This window comes from Pelodiscus sinensis, chromosome 1, assembly GCF_049634645.1.
Source record: "Pelodiscus sinensis isolate JC-2024 chromosome 1, ASM4963464v1, whole genome shotgun sequence".
Classification (NCBI taxonomy): Eukaryota; Metazoa; Chordata; order Testudines; family Trionychidae; genus Pelodiscus; species Pelodiscus sinensis.
In genome coordinates, this window is record NC_134711.1 from 109,684,061 (window position 1) to 109,701,262 (window position 17,202).

A 17,202-nucleotide genomic window follows, 5' to 3' on the forward strand; every position below is an offset into this window, starting at 1 on the left:
CTCTGTCAACAGAGAGGTGTAGTCTAGACACAGCCTTAGTGTTCTGGCTGAAGTACACCACATGTTCTGATAGGCATGTGTAGGATCCATGGATCTTGAAAGGTGTTGATGGGGGAAGGTATTGATCCACCACAATACAGCATCACTGTGCAGGAGAGAAATCCCAAAGGAGTTTCACCTTTCATAGCTAGCTTTTTCCCAACAGCCATGTAAGATGCACAAGAGGGGCTCTCCTATACATAAGCATTTATCCCCATACAGCCCATAACTACCATGCTCCGTGCATATAAGAATATACTCATTGATTGTTCCCAGGACATTGTAAATCCTGAGAAATGCACGCAACAGAAGGAAAGCTGTAGTTCATTTACATTGGCAAAACGGAAGAGTATGGCATTTCCCAAATAGCGGTGATGAAAGGAGTAAGCCTTGTAGTGTTCATGTATTAAATTGAGGACTGTCCACACAAAAAAGATGACTTGTCTGATATTCTGATAGTTGCTCACAAACCCATTCATGAAAGGATGGGTAGGAGAGGTGCAGTAGAAAATGGGGATGACGTCATTCACTCAGTGGTAACTCAGTTTAAAGAGGCAGCTGGAAATTGAAGATGGTAGTTTGTTTTTCTTGTGCCTCATGGAAAAACAAATCTTAAATTCCAGTTGGATGATTCACAGAATTTCTTCGCTCATCAGAATTGTTTTGTGATCTTGCTGAGTCCTACCTGGAAAGCATTAGCATCGATAATAATGATGACGTGTTTCAGAAGGGTTGCTGTGTTAGTTTGTTTTGGCAAAAGCAATGAGGAATCCTATGGTACCTTAAAAATTAACAAATTTATTTGAGCATAAGCTTTTGTGGGCAGGAACTCACTTCATCAACGTGCATCTGATGAAGTGGACTCCAGCCCACAAAAGCTTATGCCCAAATAAATTTGTTCATAATAAGATGTTTTTCATCCATAGATGTAAAAGAGCTTGATAAAAGTGAGTAGAGAATTACTATACCCAGGTTAGACAAAGGAAATGAGAAACACAAAGAGTCTGTAGTAGAACAAACATGAGATCCAGCTCCATCTGGTTTCACATCCATAGCCTTGTCTGATGGGCCACACGGCTTCCACTCAAGTTGCCTTTGAGACTCATCACTTTTAGCAATGACAGAGGAAGGGGAAACATGGTGAAAAACAAATGTTGGAATGGGAAATAAGTCAAAATATCCCACCGTCATGCTGGTGGACAGCATATTACCAGCAATCATATTGTAATTTCACAAGACTCTTCTCCTAGCGGGATCCCTATCATCATCTCAATGAAAGATGAGATTCTGCTTCTTCCTAAAGTACATTCCCTACTCTCATGGCTTAAAGGCCACAAGCAAGGCTCATTTTGATGGCAAAAGGCTGTTTGAGAAGAGTTCCTTCTGTTGTGCATCACCATAATTCAGTAGCATATACACAACACTAACGATTAATTAATACATAGTGAGTCTTTTTGTAGCACTTTTTGGCTAAGAATTTCAGAATACTTAAGAATGTTAAGCAAGCTTTGTAATGGGCTTCTCAGCTAAGTGTTATTTTGCAGATGGCTAAACTTGAGTTTAGTGGTGTTACTTGTGCATACACACCAGGGCTGACTTTAACCCACAGGGATGCTAAATGGCTTGGCCAAAGTAACTTAATGAATGATTAGCAGAGTAGGATATAGATCCCAGAAAGCTGTATCTCTGGTACCCAGCTCAAACCACTAGACACATGACTAGTGTGACTTAAAGAGTCACTTGATTTGCCATTCTTTTTTTGAAAGCCATGAGTGATCCTGACTTAATTTGTGGACATGTGACTAATCAGGGGCTTCATCAACAAAATGCACTGTGAGTATGATGAACAAGGGTGAATCTGTAAGTGCTATACACTGGAATTCCATCATGATTGGCCAGACACAGCTCTCTTGCCTGCATGAGAATAAGTATGGTGTCTGTCACTGGAACACTCTGCTTTTTCAGATGATGCCGGGTACTGCCTTGGTTGGAAGCAGGTTGTGAGAGCAGTTTGTGCTCTCTGTCCTAAAGGCCCCTTAAGCATTCTGATTGTTGGTAAGGCATTACAGTGCAGGGGAATGGAAGCAAGTTACCAGTTACCCTCTTTATCAAATTGCTGTTGCAGGTAGTGTGCTGCTCTGTGGGGAAAGTTTGGTCTCATTCACACTTGGTTGCTTGACCTTCTGTTGAAATGACAGTTGGGCAGTGTCAGAGTAGAGAGATTATTCATTGTTTTAGCCCCGTAATAGTGTGAGTGCTAGGACGCTCAGATGCCTGCAGTGTGTTGTTAATGGACGCTTCAACTGTCTCCCGTGAGGCAGTTAGCGGAGGGTTCGGGGCGCTCGTATGGGACTGTGTACTCTACACTCCGCAGAGCCCAGTTCCATGGGGACTAGGGATGCCAACCATCAGTAAATTTACAAATGGCCTGAAAAAAAAAGAACTAAAATTGGACCTGTCCATAAGTAAATAAAACCCACCGAGCTTCTTCTCCCTTGGCCCCGGGGTGAGCTCTGGCTTCAGGGCAGCTCCAGGAACTGCACAATTCCTAGGGCAGTGGTGGAGGGGGGACTTCCCTTCCAAGCTACTGCTGGCTCTGCCTCCAGCGACCAGCTCTGAACTCTTTGGCATTACTAACCTCCCCCTATGCCTCTGCCTAATCATGCTCCTGCTGCAGCCCCTCACTCAGCCCTTTCAGCCTCTGCCCCTCTGAGGTGTAAAGTAGGTGAAACCTGAGGAAAAGTCTATTTTCCTCTCCACCTTTTGAATCTTGCCTTGTGCCCAAAGGGGTCTCTTTTTTTCTCTCAGGACTTAGAGAATGCTGAAGCTATGTGGCTAGCAAGTAGGTTAAACTGGCACAATAACATTGCTGTTGTGATATATAAATAAAAACGCTGAATATTGTTCACCTTATTATGTAAGAATGTGTCCGTAAAAAATCTTTGGTTGTCAGTAATTTTTTCTATATTGTCCATAAAAATAATTTTCAACCATGAGCAATCCTGATGGGGACTCCTTGCATGGATGCATGCAGTAGCTTTTCAGAGGTAGGTGAGGAGCCAATGCTGTGGGATCTACCCATTACTGAGCCCCACAAGGGAGAGGCACATAGGGCACAAGAACTACAGAGGATAATGCACTCCTCCTTTTGATTAATAGAACCATGGATTATAAAGCTGGCAAGAACTATTGTGGTCATCAGATCTGACTTCCTGTATAATACAGGCCATAGGACTTCCTAGATTTGATTTGTGTTTGAACTAGACCATGTCTTTTAGACAGGGCTGGCCCATAACATTTTAGCACCTGAGACGGGGAGCTCAAATGACGCCCCCATGCCCCGTCGCTTGGGCTATAACTTTGAAAGGTCTCAATTCTGCCTTCTTGCTGTTCTACTCCTCTCATGGTACTGTGCATCTAGAGCAGAGAGAATACATATGCACCAGTAGCAGACACAATTTTCTACACTCTGTGTCCTAGTGGCGCCGCCCCACAGTCTGGTACCTGAGGCTGCCGCCTCAGTTTGCCTCATGGTAAGGCCAGCCCTGCTTTTAGAAAAACATTCCATCTTGATTTTTAAAATGTCCGGTGATGGATGCTCCACAGGTGTATTGCCTTCAGTGTTAAAAATGTTCCCTTCATTTCAAGTGTAAAGGCTGGATACCATTAACAAGGTTTGTAACTCTGTGACTAGGGTTAGATAAGATCCCCCCAGCCCTCCCCTCCCCCGCCCAGCTGTCTGCATTGTGATTCCTTTCATACTGTTTCCCAGTATGTGTGTGTGTCCCTCTGCCCCCTTTGTTTTGCTGTTGAGGAGTAAGTCCCTCTGCTGCAGCAAGGCTGGTTCTCTGTTCATCTTCGATAACTAGTGCTTCTGAGTACTGGTTCAGTGCTGGACTACTGTGCATTTGAACCCGCTGTAGACTTGCTCTCTTCACTAATTTAGATACATGAACGATAACGCTCTTCTCCAGCACCTCCATTCTGAGGCTATTAAAATGCTTTACAAACATGATGTTTTGTACCACCCCCGGGGGGGACTTGAGTATGACTCGTCTCTTCATCCTACTGGGGGAGATGAGGCACAGAAGGTTCAAGTGATTTGCCTAGCAAGGCTGTAGCTGACCTAGGAATACAAGCCCAGTTCTGCTGCACATTAACCTTTGGGCTGTGGTTCTTCTTATAGGTGCTGCCATCAGTGGCATACATGCAGGGATTTATAGCATTTATTGCTGTGAATATCTTTCCCCTTAGGTTGTGTTTGCAACTAAAAATTGCATTAATGTAGCAATGCCTGAGTGCATGACCATGTAGTATGCTGATCCTTGGTCATGTTTTCAGCCCTTGCTTGTCTCTCACCAACTGAAGTTGGTCCAATAAAAGATATTACCTTATCCACCTGGTCTACTCAAATTTAGGACAGGCAGACTCACCTGCAGAGAGCCAGGAGCAAGATTAGTGGAGGATCTGGCTCCTCATGGGTGATAAACAGTGGATCAGTGTTTTGTAAACCCATGCAAACCCCCACACCACAAAGTCAGTGGGTGGCTGCTCAGTGTAACTCCAGGTGGAAAGCAGGAGAAATAGCGTGGGGAAAAGACTCATCAGTCTTATTCCAGTTTGGGCACAACGCTGTAGTTCAGCTCTGCTGGGCTTGCTTGGTAGATGTAATTAGTGTCTGGAAATCAGCACAAAACAGATAATTGCATTCATGGCAGTCTACCAAGAGCTTTCAAGTAGCAGCATTGCCAATGGAAATTTGAGCTGGTAGGAGGAAATTCAACAAGCGAGTATTCAAATATGGGTATCTAAATTCTGGCCCTGTTGCCCACAATGCAGCCATATAACCTAGGGACAAATTGTGGCTGCCTTACGTATGCACAGGCCTGCCAACATGGTAAGGAGGTCAAAGGGGGCAATTGCACAAGGGACCCAGCATTTCAAAGAAACCCAGAGCTCCAGGTTCCTGTCGCTGCTACTTCAGTAGTAGCAGCTGCTGGAACCATGAACCCCTTTGAACTGCTGCAGGTGCACCACTCTGCCACTCCATGTGGCTTTCAGGGCTGGGGGAGGCACAGCGCAGTCCAGCTGATGCTAAGGGCTGACTGCCCAAGAGCCAGGCCCTCCTCCCATCTTGCCCCTGGGCCCATGGTGGCTGTCAGCCCCGCTGCGTATGCAACAGGTCCCAATGACCTCAATGGGACTATTCCCAGGAGCAAGACAATCATAGTTTGGAGCACAGATAGCTAGATTAGCCGCTATTTGGGAGTTTTGCCATTGACATCAGTGGGACTAGGATTTTGCCCACAGCTTTAACTCCATGGCTTGAAGTTTGCAGGATTCAGCTTGTCATTAAGAGCAGAAAGAAAGGGAAGATGATCTTTTGACCTTTGTGTGTTGTAATATTTCATAGTTCCACATGCCTTTATTTTCCATTTTGTATTTTTAATTCATGATGAAGTTTTCAGACAGAAGTGGATGTCATATGTGTAAGCTGAGTTCCTTGTTTTTTTCTTTTGCCTGTCACTGGCTGCATGCTCTCTATTGATGTCTTGTTCCTGGTACTTGACACTGACCATCTTGTCTGTGAAAGGAAGCACTCCTGCTGGCTTGCCTGATAAGAAGAAAGGGAAGTTTGCTTGGTTTAGTCACTCCACAGAAACCCATGGTAATGTTCCACTGCACTCTGTGTCCATAATGTGTATGTGTATGTGAATATATAGTATGTGCGTATATTTATGCATGTATGTGCCTCACTCCTTCTATTGCTTATGCAGTGTCCTGTATATGTGTTTGAGGTAGTGATGCCATTGCAAAGCAGTCTTTTTCTAATACTGTATCTTCAAAACTGTTTTCCATTTGAAATCAAGTTTAAATATGTCTGAAAGGTTCATATTGGAAGATTACGTGCCAGATAACTCTGTTTTGTTTTCCTGAGGGGGATGTCGGAGTGTATGATCAAATATTACCCTTTGGGGTCAGTTTCCTTTTCAGTTTGCTTGGCTGTTTCTTTTGCATCAAAATATTAGTTTAGCTGGTTTCTTACATTGTTTCTCCAACCAAATAAGACAACAGGAGTACATCTCTCTATATATATATTAGTGTTGCCCCTTTTTGACCTAAGCAGCTAGTCAAACTTCAGGACCCTGGAAATGTTCCAGTTGGAAGTAAACATTGATAGAGTCTAGTATTTTCTTTGTTACAATCTTGTTTATTTACAAGAAATGTACAAAATCCTACTTCTCCAAACACAGGAGGAAACAAGTACAAAAGAAGCAGTTTCTTAGCTTACAGTCCCAAGCCTCCCAAGCCACAGACCCAGAATCACTCTCCTCTACTTTTTTTCCAACATCACACTGTGTTCACAGGCTACAGCTAGGGCTTTCTTGCATTTAGCCTCTACTTCTCTATTCTTGTCTTTTTTCTGCCTGATGTCTCCTCTCCCACCTTAATCCAAATCAATACTCAGCCAAAAGCTCCTGTGTAGATTTCACACACTTTTTTTTTCTTAAGTGGGGGCTTAAGCTTGCAGTTATGTTAATTGAAGGTTGAGTTCCCATCTCTCAATCTCAGTGGGGTTTTAACCATAATAAGATTTCACCTGGTTCATAAGATAATGTAAAGGAGAGGGCACACTTGGAGCAATGCATTTGGTTGTGTTGGAAGGAGTGCCACCGTGTCAAATATTTCACTCAGTGCTCAAAAACACAGTCTAAAGAAATTTAACTTTCCTTAAGAGACAAAGTAGAAATGTTGGCAATTGTTAGGTTTGAAGAAGAGGGAACTCTCTACACTGAAGCATGAATACAGGATATGTTTAGAAGGGCCATCAGATCTTTCCCCAGCTGCTAAATGAGCACCTGGTCTCCTGGTCCATTGGACATCTGCCCAATCACAAATGCAGAACATGCCCTGAATGAACCATCAGGTTTATCTCCTGGTGTTAATTTAGCTCTTGCACTGATGGCCGATCAGATGTCTGTTTTATTGCTAATAATAGCTGTGTTCTTAGTAATATACAAGATGTTCTGACAGCCCCATTAGGTATCTTTCCAGCTGCTAATACACAGCTCACTCTACAGCCCCATCTGACATCTGTTCAGCTGCTAATGTGGGTCATGTTCTGATGGCGTATGAGATACCTGTCCAAACCTTATCATGCTATTCAGCTTGAAAAATCATTTCTTTCTCTTCAATTCATTTTGTGTATTTGGAAAGTAGGGAGGGGAGGAACGGCACATAGGGATGCAGGTGGTCTGTGCCACCTCACCTCAGGCAGAGACATATGCTAAGGAGGTGTTTTAATTCTCCAAACAAGTGACACAAGCAGGTGATTGAGTTGGAGTTGTGTCTTGTTCCATGAACTCTTGGAGGAATGAAAGGTTCAGGAGATTGCCACTGGCCTAGGAAGTGAGTCACCTTTTCAGATGCAGATCAGGTAGATGCAGACCTAATTTTTTAACAATATAATGCTTTTTCAGGAACATGTAATGAGATAATGAGCTCAGCTTGATTTTAATTGGTAAGTGCCCCCACAAAATCTCTACCACAGTCAGTATTGATTAGCCTCCCTGTTGGAAACTCTAGAAAACAGCTCAAAGATTGAATGGGCCATAGAAAATGTGCTACTCATTCCTAGAGATCCCATTCCTTCAGGTGTATAGTGGACAGTTGGGGAGAGGCTAGCATCACTACTGCTTGTGCTGTAGCTGCTTTTCAGATATGAATGGACTTCAGTCACAAGGGCTGCCAATCTGGTACTTTTCATCTGTGCCTAGTTCTCCAGAATATCTCCAATTCATTTTTTTAATGTAGAACATGCATAAATAAATACATTGTTTTTAAATGTTCCTCTGTTGATTTCTTTGCTGGTTTTGCCAAAATTTCCCTCCAGTTTCCTTTGATCCTATTTATAAACTTTCAGGGGACTAGTTCACTGAAAAAAGCAGAGCAGCCGCACTTGTCCAACTCTTTCCTGGTTAGGGAACTTGCGTATGTACCTAAGCTATCCCTGTCTAGCCTGACCTACGCAATAAGGCCAAAGACTTGCTTGGCAAACTTCATAATGCTCAGATGTAGCTGCTCAGAGTGTATTTGCTAAGCTGGCCCCTCTGCTGTCAGTTTCTAATAGATGTGTTGCCATCCAGTCCACCAACTCTTTGCTTTTTCTTCACTTTGACCTTTGCAGTGAGCATGCCTACAAGTGAGACTGAGTCCGTGAACACAGACAATGTGGCTGGAACAGATATTGAAGGAGAAAACTGCGGTGCTAGGCTGGCGTGAGTACATATATAAACACAGATGTTGTTTCTACTGCAGGCAAGTTTGATTTAAAGGGTTATGTTCAAGTGTTTAAAGTGCAAATTTATGGTTTTTTGAACAAGACAATGATGTGTGGGGAATTACAAAACCTAACAGGCCATATTCTGATCTTAGTCATAAAAGGTAAATCCAGAGTGACTCTTGATCTCAGTGGTGGGATTTTAGATTTACACAGGTATAAATGAGATCAGAATCCGGTGCACTAGAAAGAGAACCCTTTCTATGGTCTTACCTACACATGAAAATTAATCCAGAATGAGATAAGGTGTGAGTTTGAAGTGCATCGACTATTCCTGATTTAACTTCATGTGAGGACATTCTTATTCCAGAATAAGAGTGCCTTAATTCAGATTAAAGCGCTTCTTATTCTTGAATATGAGCATCTGCACATGAAGTTAATCAGGAATAGCCATTCTGGAATCATTCCCCATATAGACAAGCCTTATGATTTACTTTAAAAACAAGTTGATGAGAACAGGGGGATTGGCATTGGTCTTGCACATGAGAGCTACACAGTGAAACTGACTAGTCTGATTCAATGAATTGAGTGAAATGCAGAAAGCAAGCAAACATCATACACTATGTAAAATTATTTTGATATTTAGAATTGTTTCAGGTATACTTAAGGTGTCATTAATAAAACAGGCAAAATAATGTAAATATATATCTGTGGTCCCAATCCTGCATACCTTAGTTACATGAATACACCTCTTGGCCTCAAGAGTTGTAGTATCTGGCCCTATGGTTTTATTCTGAAAAGTGATGGATCCAGATTCCAGAATTCTGGATAAGCTCTGAATTCAATGCACAAGCCTTTGGGCAGGACTAATGGAATTTGCACTATACATCAAGTTCTGATTACTATACGTTGTACAGTGCCTCTTATAATAAAAAAGTTAATGACGACATAGAAGAACCTCAGTCCATAATTCATGCTTTCCCTTTAATGGGTCATAACATCTAGTGGGCATATATGCAAAATATGTGGAAGAGTATTTCTGAAAGGTATTTCAAATAATATGTGCTGGACTATGGGAGACCCTTGTGTGGGGAAAGGTATCTTCTCTCTCCCTCTTACATGGCTCACACAAGAGCCGGTCACAATTGCAGGCAGAATGCTATGTCACTGTGCTCCCAGGAGCATATGGCACTCCAAAGGGAAGAGGTGGGGTTATAAGTGACACCACTACTTCAACAGCCCAGCAGAACAGACCCAGCACACCCATGGTGTGGTCTGCACAGTCCCACTGGAGAAATCAAGGAAGCAAAAATCTGCCTCGTTCCCTGTGACATGTACTATAAAAGACCAATCTATGCCCTATAACACTGGTCCTCAGATGGCACTATTTGTAATGATTTATCTGGTGTGCACCACGGTTTTTGTTAGCATGATTTGCTTTCATCACACAGCTCACAACCTTCATGAAAAATTGCTTATTCTTTTTCCTTGTGCTCTCCACCTTCCCCCATCTGTCTGCTGCATCTTCCTGTTGTCTCCTGCATTATCCTTAGATTGGAAGCTGCTCATAGCAGGGACTATCTCTTTTTCCCCCTTTTTATAGTGCTTGTCGTGGTGAGGTCCCTAGGCACTACAGTAATACAAATAATAAAAATGGCAAATGTATGATAGTTTCTGTGTAGTGACGTATAATTTGATATTTGCAATGTGCATTTATATAATGCTTTTTGTCCCAAAGGATCCTAAAGCACTGCATGGTTTGTATATATAGGGATCATTTTTCCAGCGCTGAAGAGCAACCACCTTCAGGATGGAAAGAGGTGGCTGTCTGAAAGTGTAGAGAGACACTACACAGACATGAGGATATCTTATCCATGGTTGAAACTGCAGGGGGATTTTGTCAGCTGGAGTAGAATTACCTTAGCTGGAAAGTGGCCAGAATACTGAGGCTAACACTCAATTTTCCATGTAATCAGGTTCTTGGATATCTGGTTCTGTGTGGTAGAAGGCCAGTCTCGAGATGAGCAGTGTTACCTTTTTCTCCAGCTATCCCCCTATCCAAAGTGTAAGGGGAAGGACTGGAAATATCAGGGGAATTCCATGGGCTGGACATGGACAGGAAGATGAATGGTGAAGCAAAGCCCCCTTACACCTGATCCTTAACTGATGTGGCCTTTACACCGGTGGTGGAAATTCAGATAAGACTATTGCTGTTCTAAGTTCCACCAGGGTTGACCACTGAAGATCAGGGTGGGAGATGCAATCATCTCTCTGCAGTTGCAATTCTCCACAATATATGAGAACATCTCAAAAGCAGTGGGAAATTGACGGAAATACAGAGATCCATATTTTGCAAATGGTCTAAACTTTGTTGCTTTGGCTAATCTTTAGTTTATTGTAGTTGTGATGTCTCCCTCTCAGGCAGAAGTTTATCTGACGTTCAGATTGTTAGGATGTACCACATCCTGATGTTCCTATTAAGTCCTTGCTCAAGCCTCATGTAAGCCAAAATACCCCCACATGTAAAAATTATGTAAGAATTTCACAATTTGTCCTGTTAGTGCCAATGAGAGTTTTCCTTGAGGAAAGGCTGAGTAAGTACGTCACAATTTGGCCTGATAATAGGGAAGGAGTGATTAGCTTAAATTTTGACAAAATACTGGGGTGATTCTTGTATGAAGCATGCTGAATCTTTCAAACACAGGCCATATCTTCCATTCCTAACAGGCGGTGGGGCTTTTTTGGCTTAAATCAAGAAATGCCCATTCCCACCCTTTGAAGATCTCTCCTGTACTTTTTTTAGCAGACCTTTGTGAGTTCATCTTTCCACTGGGATTTGCATATACAAATGAATAACTAGATGCATTTTGTAGAGCTTCATTTTGTCTTTTAGGCAAATAATAATTTCTACAAATCTGGTAACATCCCTCAGTAGCAACGAGCCCCATTTGTCTTGTTAGAAGTACATTATTTCCCAGAGGGGAGAGATCACGCTGGGCAAACTACAACTGGACATGACAGAAGCAACAGGAAGACTTCAAGATAAAGTTGATTTTTTAGTGACATCTGGCTGAAGAGTATTTAACTCTGGCAAGTCAACCTCACCATCAGAATATGATTATGACAAGAGGAAGACGTGCCCTAGGGAGAAGGAATGGAAAGCAATATTATTAAAGATGACTTACAATTCCTGGATGTTCTTTCTGTTTTTAAACAAAGTTGTAGAACCTTAAAAAATAGGTTTATGAAAGGCAGAAATATTCGTATGGGAAGCCAATTCCAAGCATCTTTTTTGGAAATGGAACTCTCCCCTGACAACCTTACCTGACTTTGGGAAGATATGTTCTCTGTGAAATCAGGAGAGCACCCCTCAAGCAGAACCAGTTTCCTGAGTAATCATCCTCCAAAGAAACCTGTATCTTCTATAATATTTAATCCTAGAGCAAGTGCCTCCTTCAGCTGATCTATCTGGAATGATGTTACCCTTAGAACCAACAGAAGGAGTTCTGAGAAGAGTTAAATTTGGATTTCTTGATTTGGTTAATATGCTTTACATCTAATTTATCAAAACAAAGACAAAAAATCTGTACCAAATTTATCCCTAGGGTAATTCCATGAGCATCAATGGATTGGTTTGGCTCTTTAAGCTTAGGGAGAATGTCCTACATATCAATTTTTAAAGACAGTTCTGAATTTGACAGGACTATCAAAAGCCACCTACAAGCATACCAAAACTTTTGCAGTGCCAACATGACATCATTTGCACCATGATGTTGCCTCATACTGTGATAACATCTGCATTCGAATGGGAACACAAAGCTTTATCCCAAAGACAAATTTTGAAAGAAGTGACACTAATCTTATCTCTGTCCCATCACAACTGTGGCTAGCCTATTTTAACAACGAGCACTGAAATATGTTTCCCATGATCAAATAAACTGATATTAAACCGAGGCCTGGGAGCAATGGATTGTGAATTAAGGAGCAGCCTTGCTCACATGGCTTCCCATCAGTGAATAATTTCTCTGACATGCTGCATTTTATCAGGAGATCATATGAATTCCCTACAGATACAGTATAACTTTAATTTGGAGCCCATATTGTTATCGCTTAAACTCCTGAGGTCAGGCAGTGACCCATGCTTAATATTAATCTTGTTGGTACGGAATGTTGGACTAGGTGCATCCAAGAAATTTGGTCCTCCAATACAACCAGAAATACATGGGTGACACAACGTTCATGCCTGCATATGAGTGGCTGATCTACTGAAAGATCTTTGTTGAGACTGATTTCCTGGAGGCCAGGTTGAGCAGGATGAAGCATTTGAACTTAAAGGAAGAAACTGCATCAAATCACCTTTAATTGGAACAGTCAGCCATTTGGCATTATTGTGTTGGCCAGGATTTTCTTTCAGTCCTGGTATAGTCCAACCAGTTTCCACAACAGTGTTCAAACAGAAAGCCAGAATTAACAAAATAAATGAGCTACACCGGCTTTTCAATGAATATGCCATGTCCTGAAAATCTAGTAAATAATGAAAGCTCTGGGCAGCAGCTGATCCATCAGTGTATTTCCCTGGGTGCTTTTCCTTGTACTCCTCTGGCTGGCAGAATAATTCCTTTGTAGCTCTTAGTACATTCAGCACAGGAGTCTGTGGAGAAGAGAGAAAAGCTGATCTCATGTAGGTTTGTTGTCTGCCCTGGCAACTGCTGTTCTGGGCCAGAACAAGCAAATCATGTCTGAAAAGATGCCTTTGCTGCTGCAGTAGAAGAATGCCCAGGCTTGGCCCTTGTTTCTCTTTCTTGTCTGCAAACCCCACCAAGTATCATAGTCTGGAACACAGTACTCATGGTCAAAGCCCAGTACCTCACGAGATGTGTGAGTTGAGGAAAGCAGGGTTGGCTTAATAAAGGAGGATCCTTCACATTTCCAAACCTGTGCCAAGTCAGGAATGAACTATCCATAGACTCTACAACCCCCCATCTAGTTTCCCCAGCCTACAGTGTAGTTCCTTGAAAAAACAAATCACTTTAAGATTTAAGTAGGACAGATTTTATGGGGATGCTTGGCTGACTCTTACCATTGCTGGACAGCAGCTGCCACGCCAATAAAACCCAGTGCCCATCTAGTCAGATCGGGGCTGCTCGTCAGTTTTCATGGAATCAGAGTGATACTGTGGTAAGAGAACAAGAAAGGAGAAAAGGCATCAATCTCCAGGCACTGGTTCAGCTCACTGATTCCACCAGGAGATTGAGTATAGTTATCAGTGAACCTCTTCCCATCAAGTCACAGTGGAGTCATGAGAGTATCTGAAACCATATTAGAAACAAAGTTAACTGTCCTTTTCTCATCAGTACTGTGTCCCAATTTACTGGAAGCCATTAATTAATACACGAAGGGCCAGTTACTATCGTCACTTACACCTGTGCGACTCCACTGATGCTAATGGGGTTACTCAGAATGTAATTGAATGAAGAATTTAGTTCAGAGACTGCCCTAGGTATTACACAGGCACATTCAGCTCTAACAATTTATTAAGGTGACATATTACCAGATTTATTACTGGATGCATACCTGAAACTGACTAACCCTTGTAAAATGACCCGTCACAGCCTGCATTTGTCCCATGAAAATGGGATCCTTCTGGGATATAAAATGGCTATCTCTGTTGCTGGAGTTCTAGAGTCCACAATGGAAACTTTCTAGGGCCTTTAACTTAAGCAGGAAAGTACCCTACCCAAAAAGTTTTGTTTTGCTGTTTGACTACTGCCTACATCACTGTCAATATGGAGTGTCACAGCAGCAGGGTTAGTGTTAAAATCTGTGAGGTCTGAACAATGCAGCTCTTTGGAGATGAAGGATATCCCAAAAGTTGTGTATTTCCTAGAGTTACAGAAGGTGAATTTCTGTGCTACTGCTGTTCTGAGAGCTTTTAGTTGTGTCCATAGGGTTTTGCAAGTTATCAGGAAGATAATTACTTGGGAGGTTATACCGTATAGTAGTAGCAGTGACTAAAGTGAAAAATAAGTGCATGGTTACATTGTAGTAAAATCTGTACTGTGAGAATAATTGTATCATGATTGATATTACATGCTTGGAGACCTGTAAGGTGTTCCCAGAATTGCTGTTCTGGTAGATGTACCGCTATATTAGTGCCTAACTCCTCCCCGAGCTCAGTGCAATAGTTTGTATTTCTGTATAGCTTCATGCCAGAGTATCACACATTTCTTCATAAACATCTTTCTGTTTGTCTCCTATGGAATATTTGATGGTCTGGAGTGTGATGATGTTTTGCCAATAAGAATTTGGGATATAGCACCATTAGTGACTTATGAAGATCTCCCTAAACTGATTAACCCTTTCTACCCCACCATACTATCAGTATATGCTATTGATTTATGGAGATACCAATTTTAGAAAAGTTTTGTGTCCTTCCTTTTAAAGATCTAACTCTACTGCAGTCAGAGTGAGCTCTAAAAATATCCAATAATGATCTAAAATAGCTTTCTTGTATTTTAAATGGCAGGACTTTTAGGTTCAATACCCCCAAGATGTTCTAGAGCTAGAAGTAAAAGCTATGTATCTCATTGAAAAGCTGGGAAACTCATTTCCAGGAACAGAAATCTCCTAACATAAAAGGGTTGTGAAGTATTGGTCTTAAAACTCATCATTTGTTCAGGACCAAATCTTGTCCACCCTGAGCCTCAGGCAGGAGAAATTTTGGAGTGGCATAAAGGGTTTGTAACAAGTGGTCAGAATCTATTCTGTTGACAGCAACAGAAATAAATATAACAGCATGTTTTTGTGTGAGAAGGATTACTGGTTCTGAAAGACAGGAGACCTGATAATAAGGGTCAGTTGAAAGGTATGTTTCAGACTAGCTGGCCCACTCTACATGTTTCCATGTTTGTAGAATCAATTATATTAAACAATGTACCTCTCCTCTTATACTCTGTTCATCTTTCATTCTCTTCTTCTCCTTCCCTCTTTCTTATACCTTTGACTTCTTCTTCCTTCCATCTTCTGTGATTTGTCCCTTGATCTCACTCAGTTCTCTTCTACTGCATATTCACAAATTCTGATTTGTTTTAGGTCATACTGTTAAAACATTCTTTAAATCTGAACATTCATTAAATATACATATTTTGCAATCCATAGAGATGGCTTCTAAGAACAAAACTTCTTCCAAATTATGGTGTTTGTAACATCATAATATTAAGGATAGCCTCTGTGAGTACCTCATGACCCTATCCACTTTTAAGCTCCTGTTGTTTTTTCACAGCAGTGTATTATGTTTAGAAGATAATTTCTTCTTCATGAAAAGATTTTTTTGTGGTGGGGTCTATATTCACTGCAGGCTGGTATGTGGCCTAGTCTCGCTTGCTTTTGAACAGCAGGAGAGATCTATTCAGTGCAGAGGATTTTTTTTTATTTGGCTGCTGGTGAAATTTGTTTCCATCTCTAAAATCCCTTTCACATACAGAAACTGACCACCTGGTGTCTGGTCTGTCAGCGACTGGCCTCCGTGCGCAGGGACAACATCACTATAAAAAGCATGGTTAAAACTCCATAATGATTTTGTCCCATCTATGCTAGTAGCTAAACCATTTCTAAGATGGTTCAGGGGAACCTTTTGCTGACAACTCTTATTAGCAGTATATCAGTTTCCTTAGATGGAGCCTTAAGAAGAGATGTTCCTGTGCAACTTAATAGTAATGCCTCACCAGCTAATCAGTGTGCAGATTCCCCTATGTTCTGAAGAGTTCTTATTAGATGCTTTCTGCAGATACATTAAGGTCAACGCAAGATCAGGTCATTTAAACTTTATAATTGTGTGTGCGTTTGTGTGCACACGTGCACATAGAGATACATATACAAAGACAGAGTATAAAGGTGCTATGCGATATATAACAGGCAGAGTAGAGATTAGAGAAAAGGATTGGGAGTCTATTTTGCCTTTGCTTTATGATATTAAGTAAGTCACCTAGGTCATTACATTTGGGTGCACTGAATTAGACATTAACTATGTATTTAGGATCAAAGTGGTTTGATTTTCAAGGGTATTGAGCACCTACAATCCCACTGAGGTCAAGGAAGCTGTGAGTGCTCAATGCCTTTGTGACTCAAGCCACTTTAACTTACATGACTCCATGTGACTGTGAGGCGCCCACTGTCAATTGAAGTTGTTGGTCATAACCCTTGGTACCTTGGTTTCAGCAAAATTAAGATAATATTTACCACCCATACTCTTTGTAAAGTGCTTTGAAAGCCTGGGGAGCGATATAAAGGCAAACTATTACATATATTCATATCAAACAAAAACCCAGATTCTGACTCGGCAGTGATCAAAAATAAAAGAAGAAGAGGAGGAGGAGGACGGTTACATTTGTGTAAGACACTTGGCAATAGGGTTATGAGTTATGGTCATTCTTGGCATCAGAATGACCTCTTAGATAACAGAAGGGCTGTTTCATTGATGATACAGGTACACACAACACTATTCCCCCTCATATTACCAACAAGATTGCATTCTTCTGCCATGGCAACCCCCAATGGCATGGCTTGAGTTACAGTTTTCAAAGAGACCAGCATGCATTGGGAATCGATTGTTCCTATTCTTTCTTTCTATTGCTGTTCTCATAGAGGTCTAGAGTGTAGAGTTCATTTAGAGATACTAACAGTAACTCTTATCTTTCAGGCATCGGATCTCCAAATCTAAGTTTAGGTGAGTAAAACAGACCTGTATTTTTTCTGTCATTCCACTGGCTTTGCATTCCACCTTTTAAAATTATCTTTCACTGTCACCATGGCACACTGATAACTCTAAAACAGTCCCAAAGCTGAGAGATTTTAGTCAGTCGTCCACCAAAATCAGTGGTCAT

General features: G+C 41.6%; 1 protein-coding gene across 18 annotated transcripts in view; it reads left to right on the forward strand.

Annotated features, from left to right (window-relative positions):
* CACNA1C (calcium voltage-gated channel subunit alpha1 C) overlaps positions 1–17,202 on the forward strand; it is a 696,460-nt gene that overhangs the window by 532,639 nt on the left and 146,619 nt on the right. For 12 of the 18 annotated variants that reach the window (XM_075941259.1, XM_075896550.1, XM_075896633.1 and 9 more), the window contains 3 exons: positions 5,633–5,707; positions 8,228–8,318; positions 17,019–17,045. In XM_075941259.1, coding sequence (XP_075797374.1) covers positions 5,633–5,707; positions 8,228–8,318; positions 17,019–17,045 — 193 coding nt within the window. The remainder of the gene's footprint in view (positions 1–5,632; positions 5,708–8,227; positions 8,319–17,018; positions 17,046–17,202) is intronic. The other 6 variants (XM_075896653.1, XM_075896577.1, XM_075896614.1 and 3 more) reach the window with 1 other exon arrangement.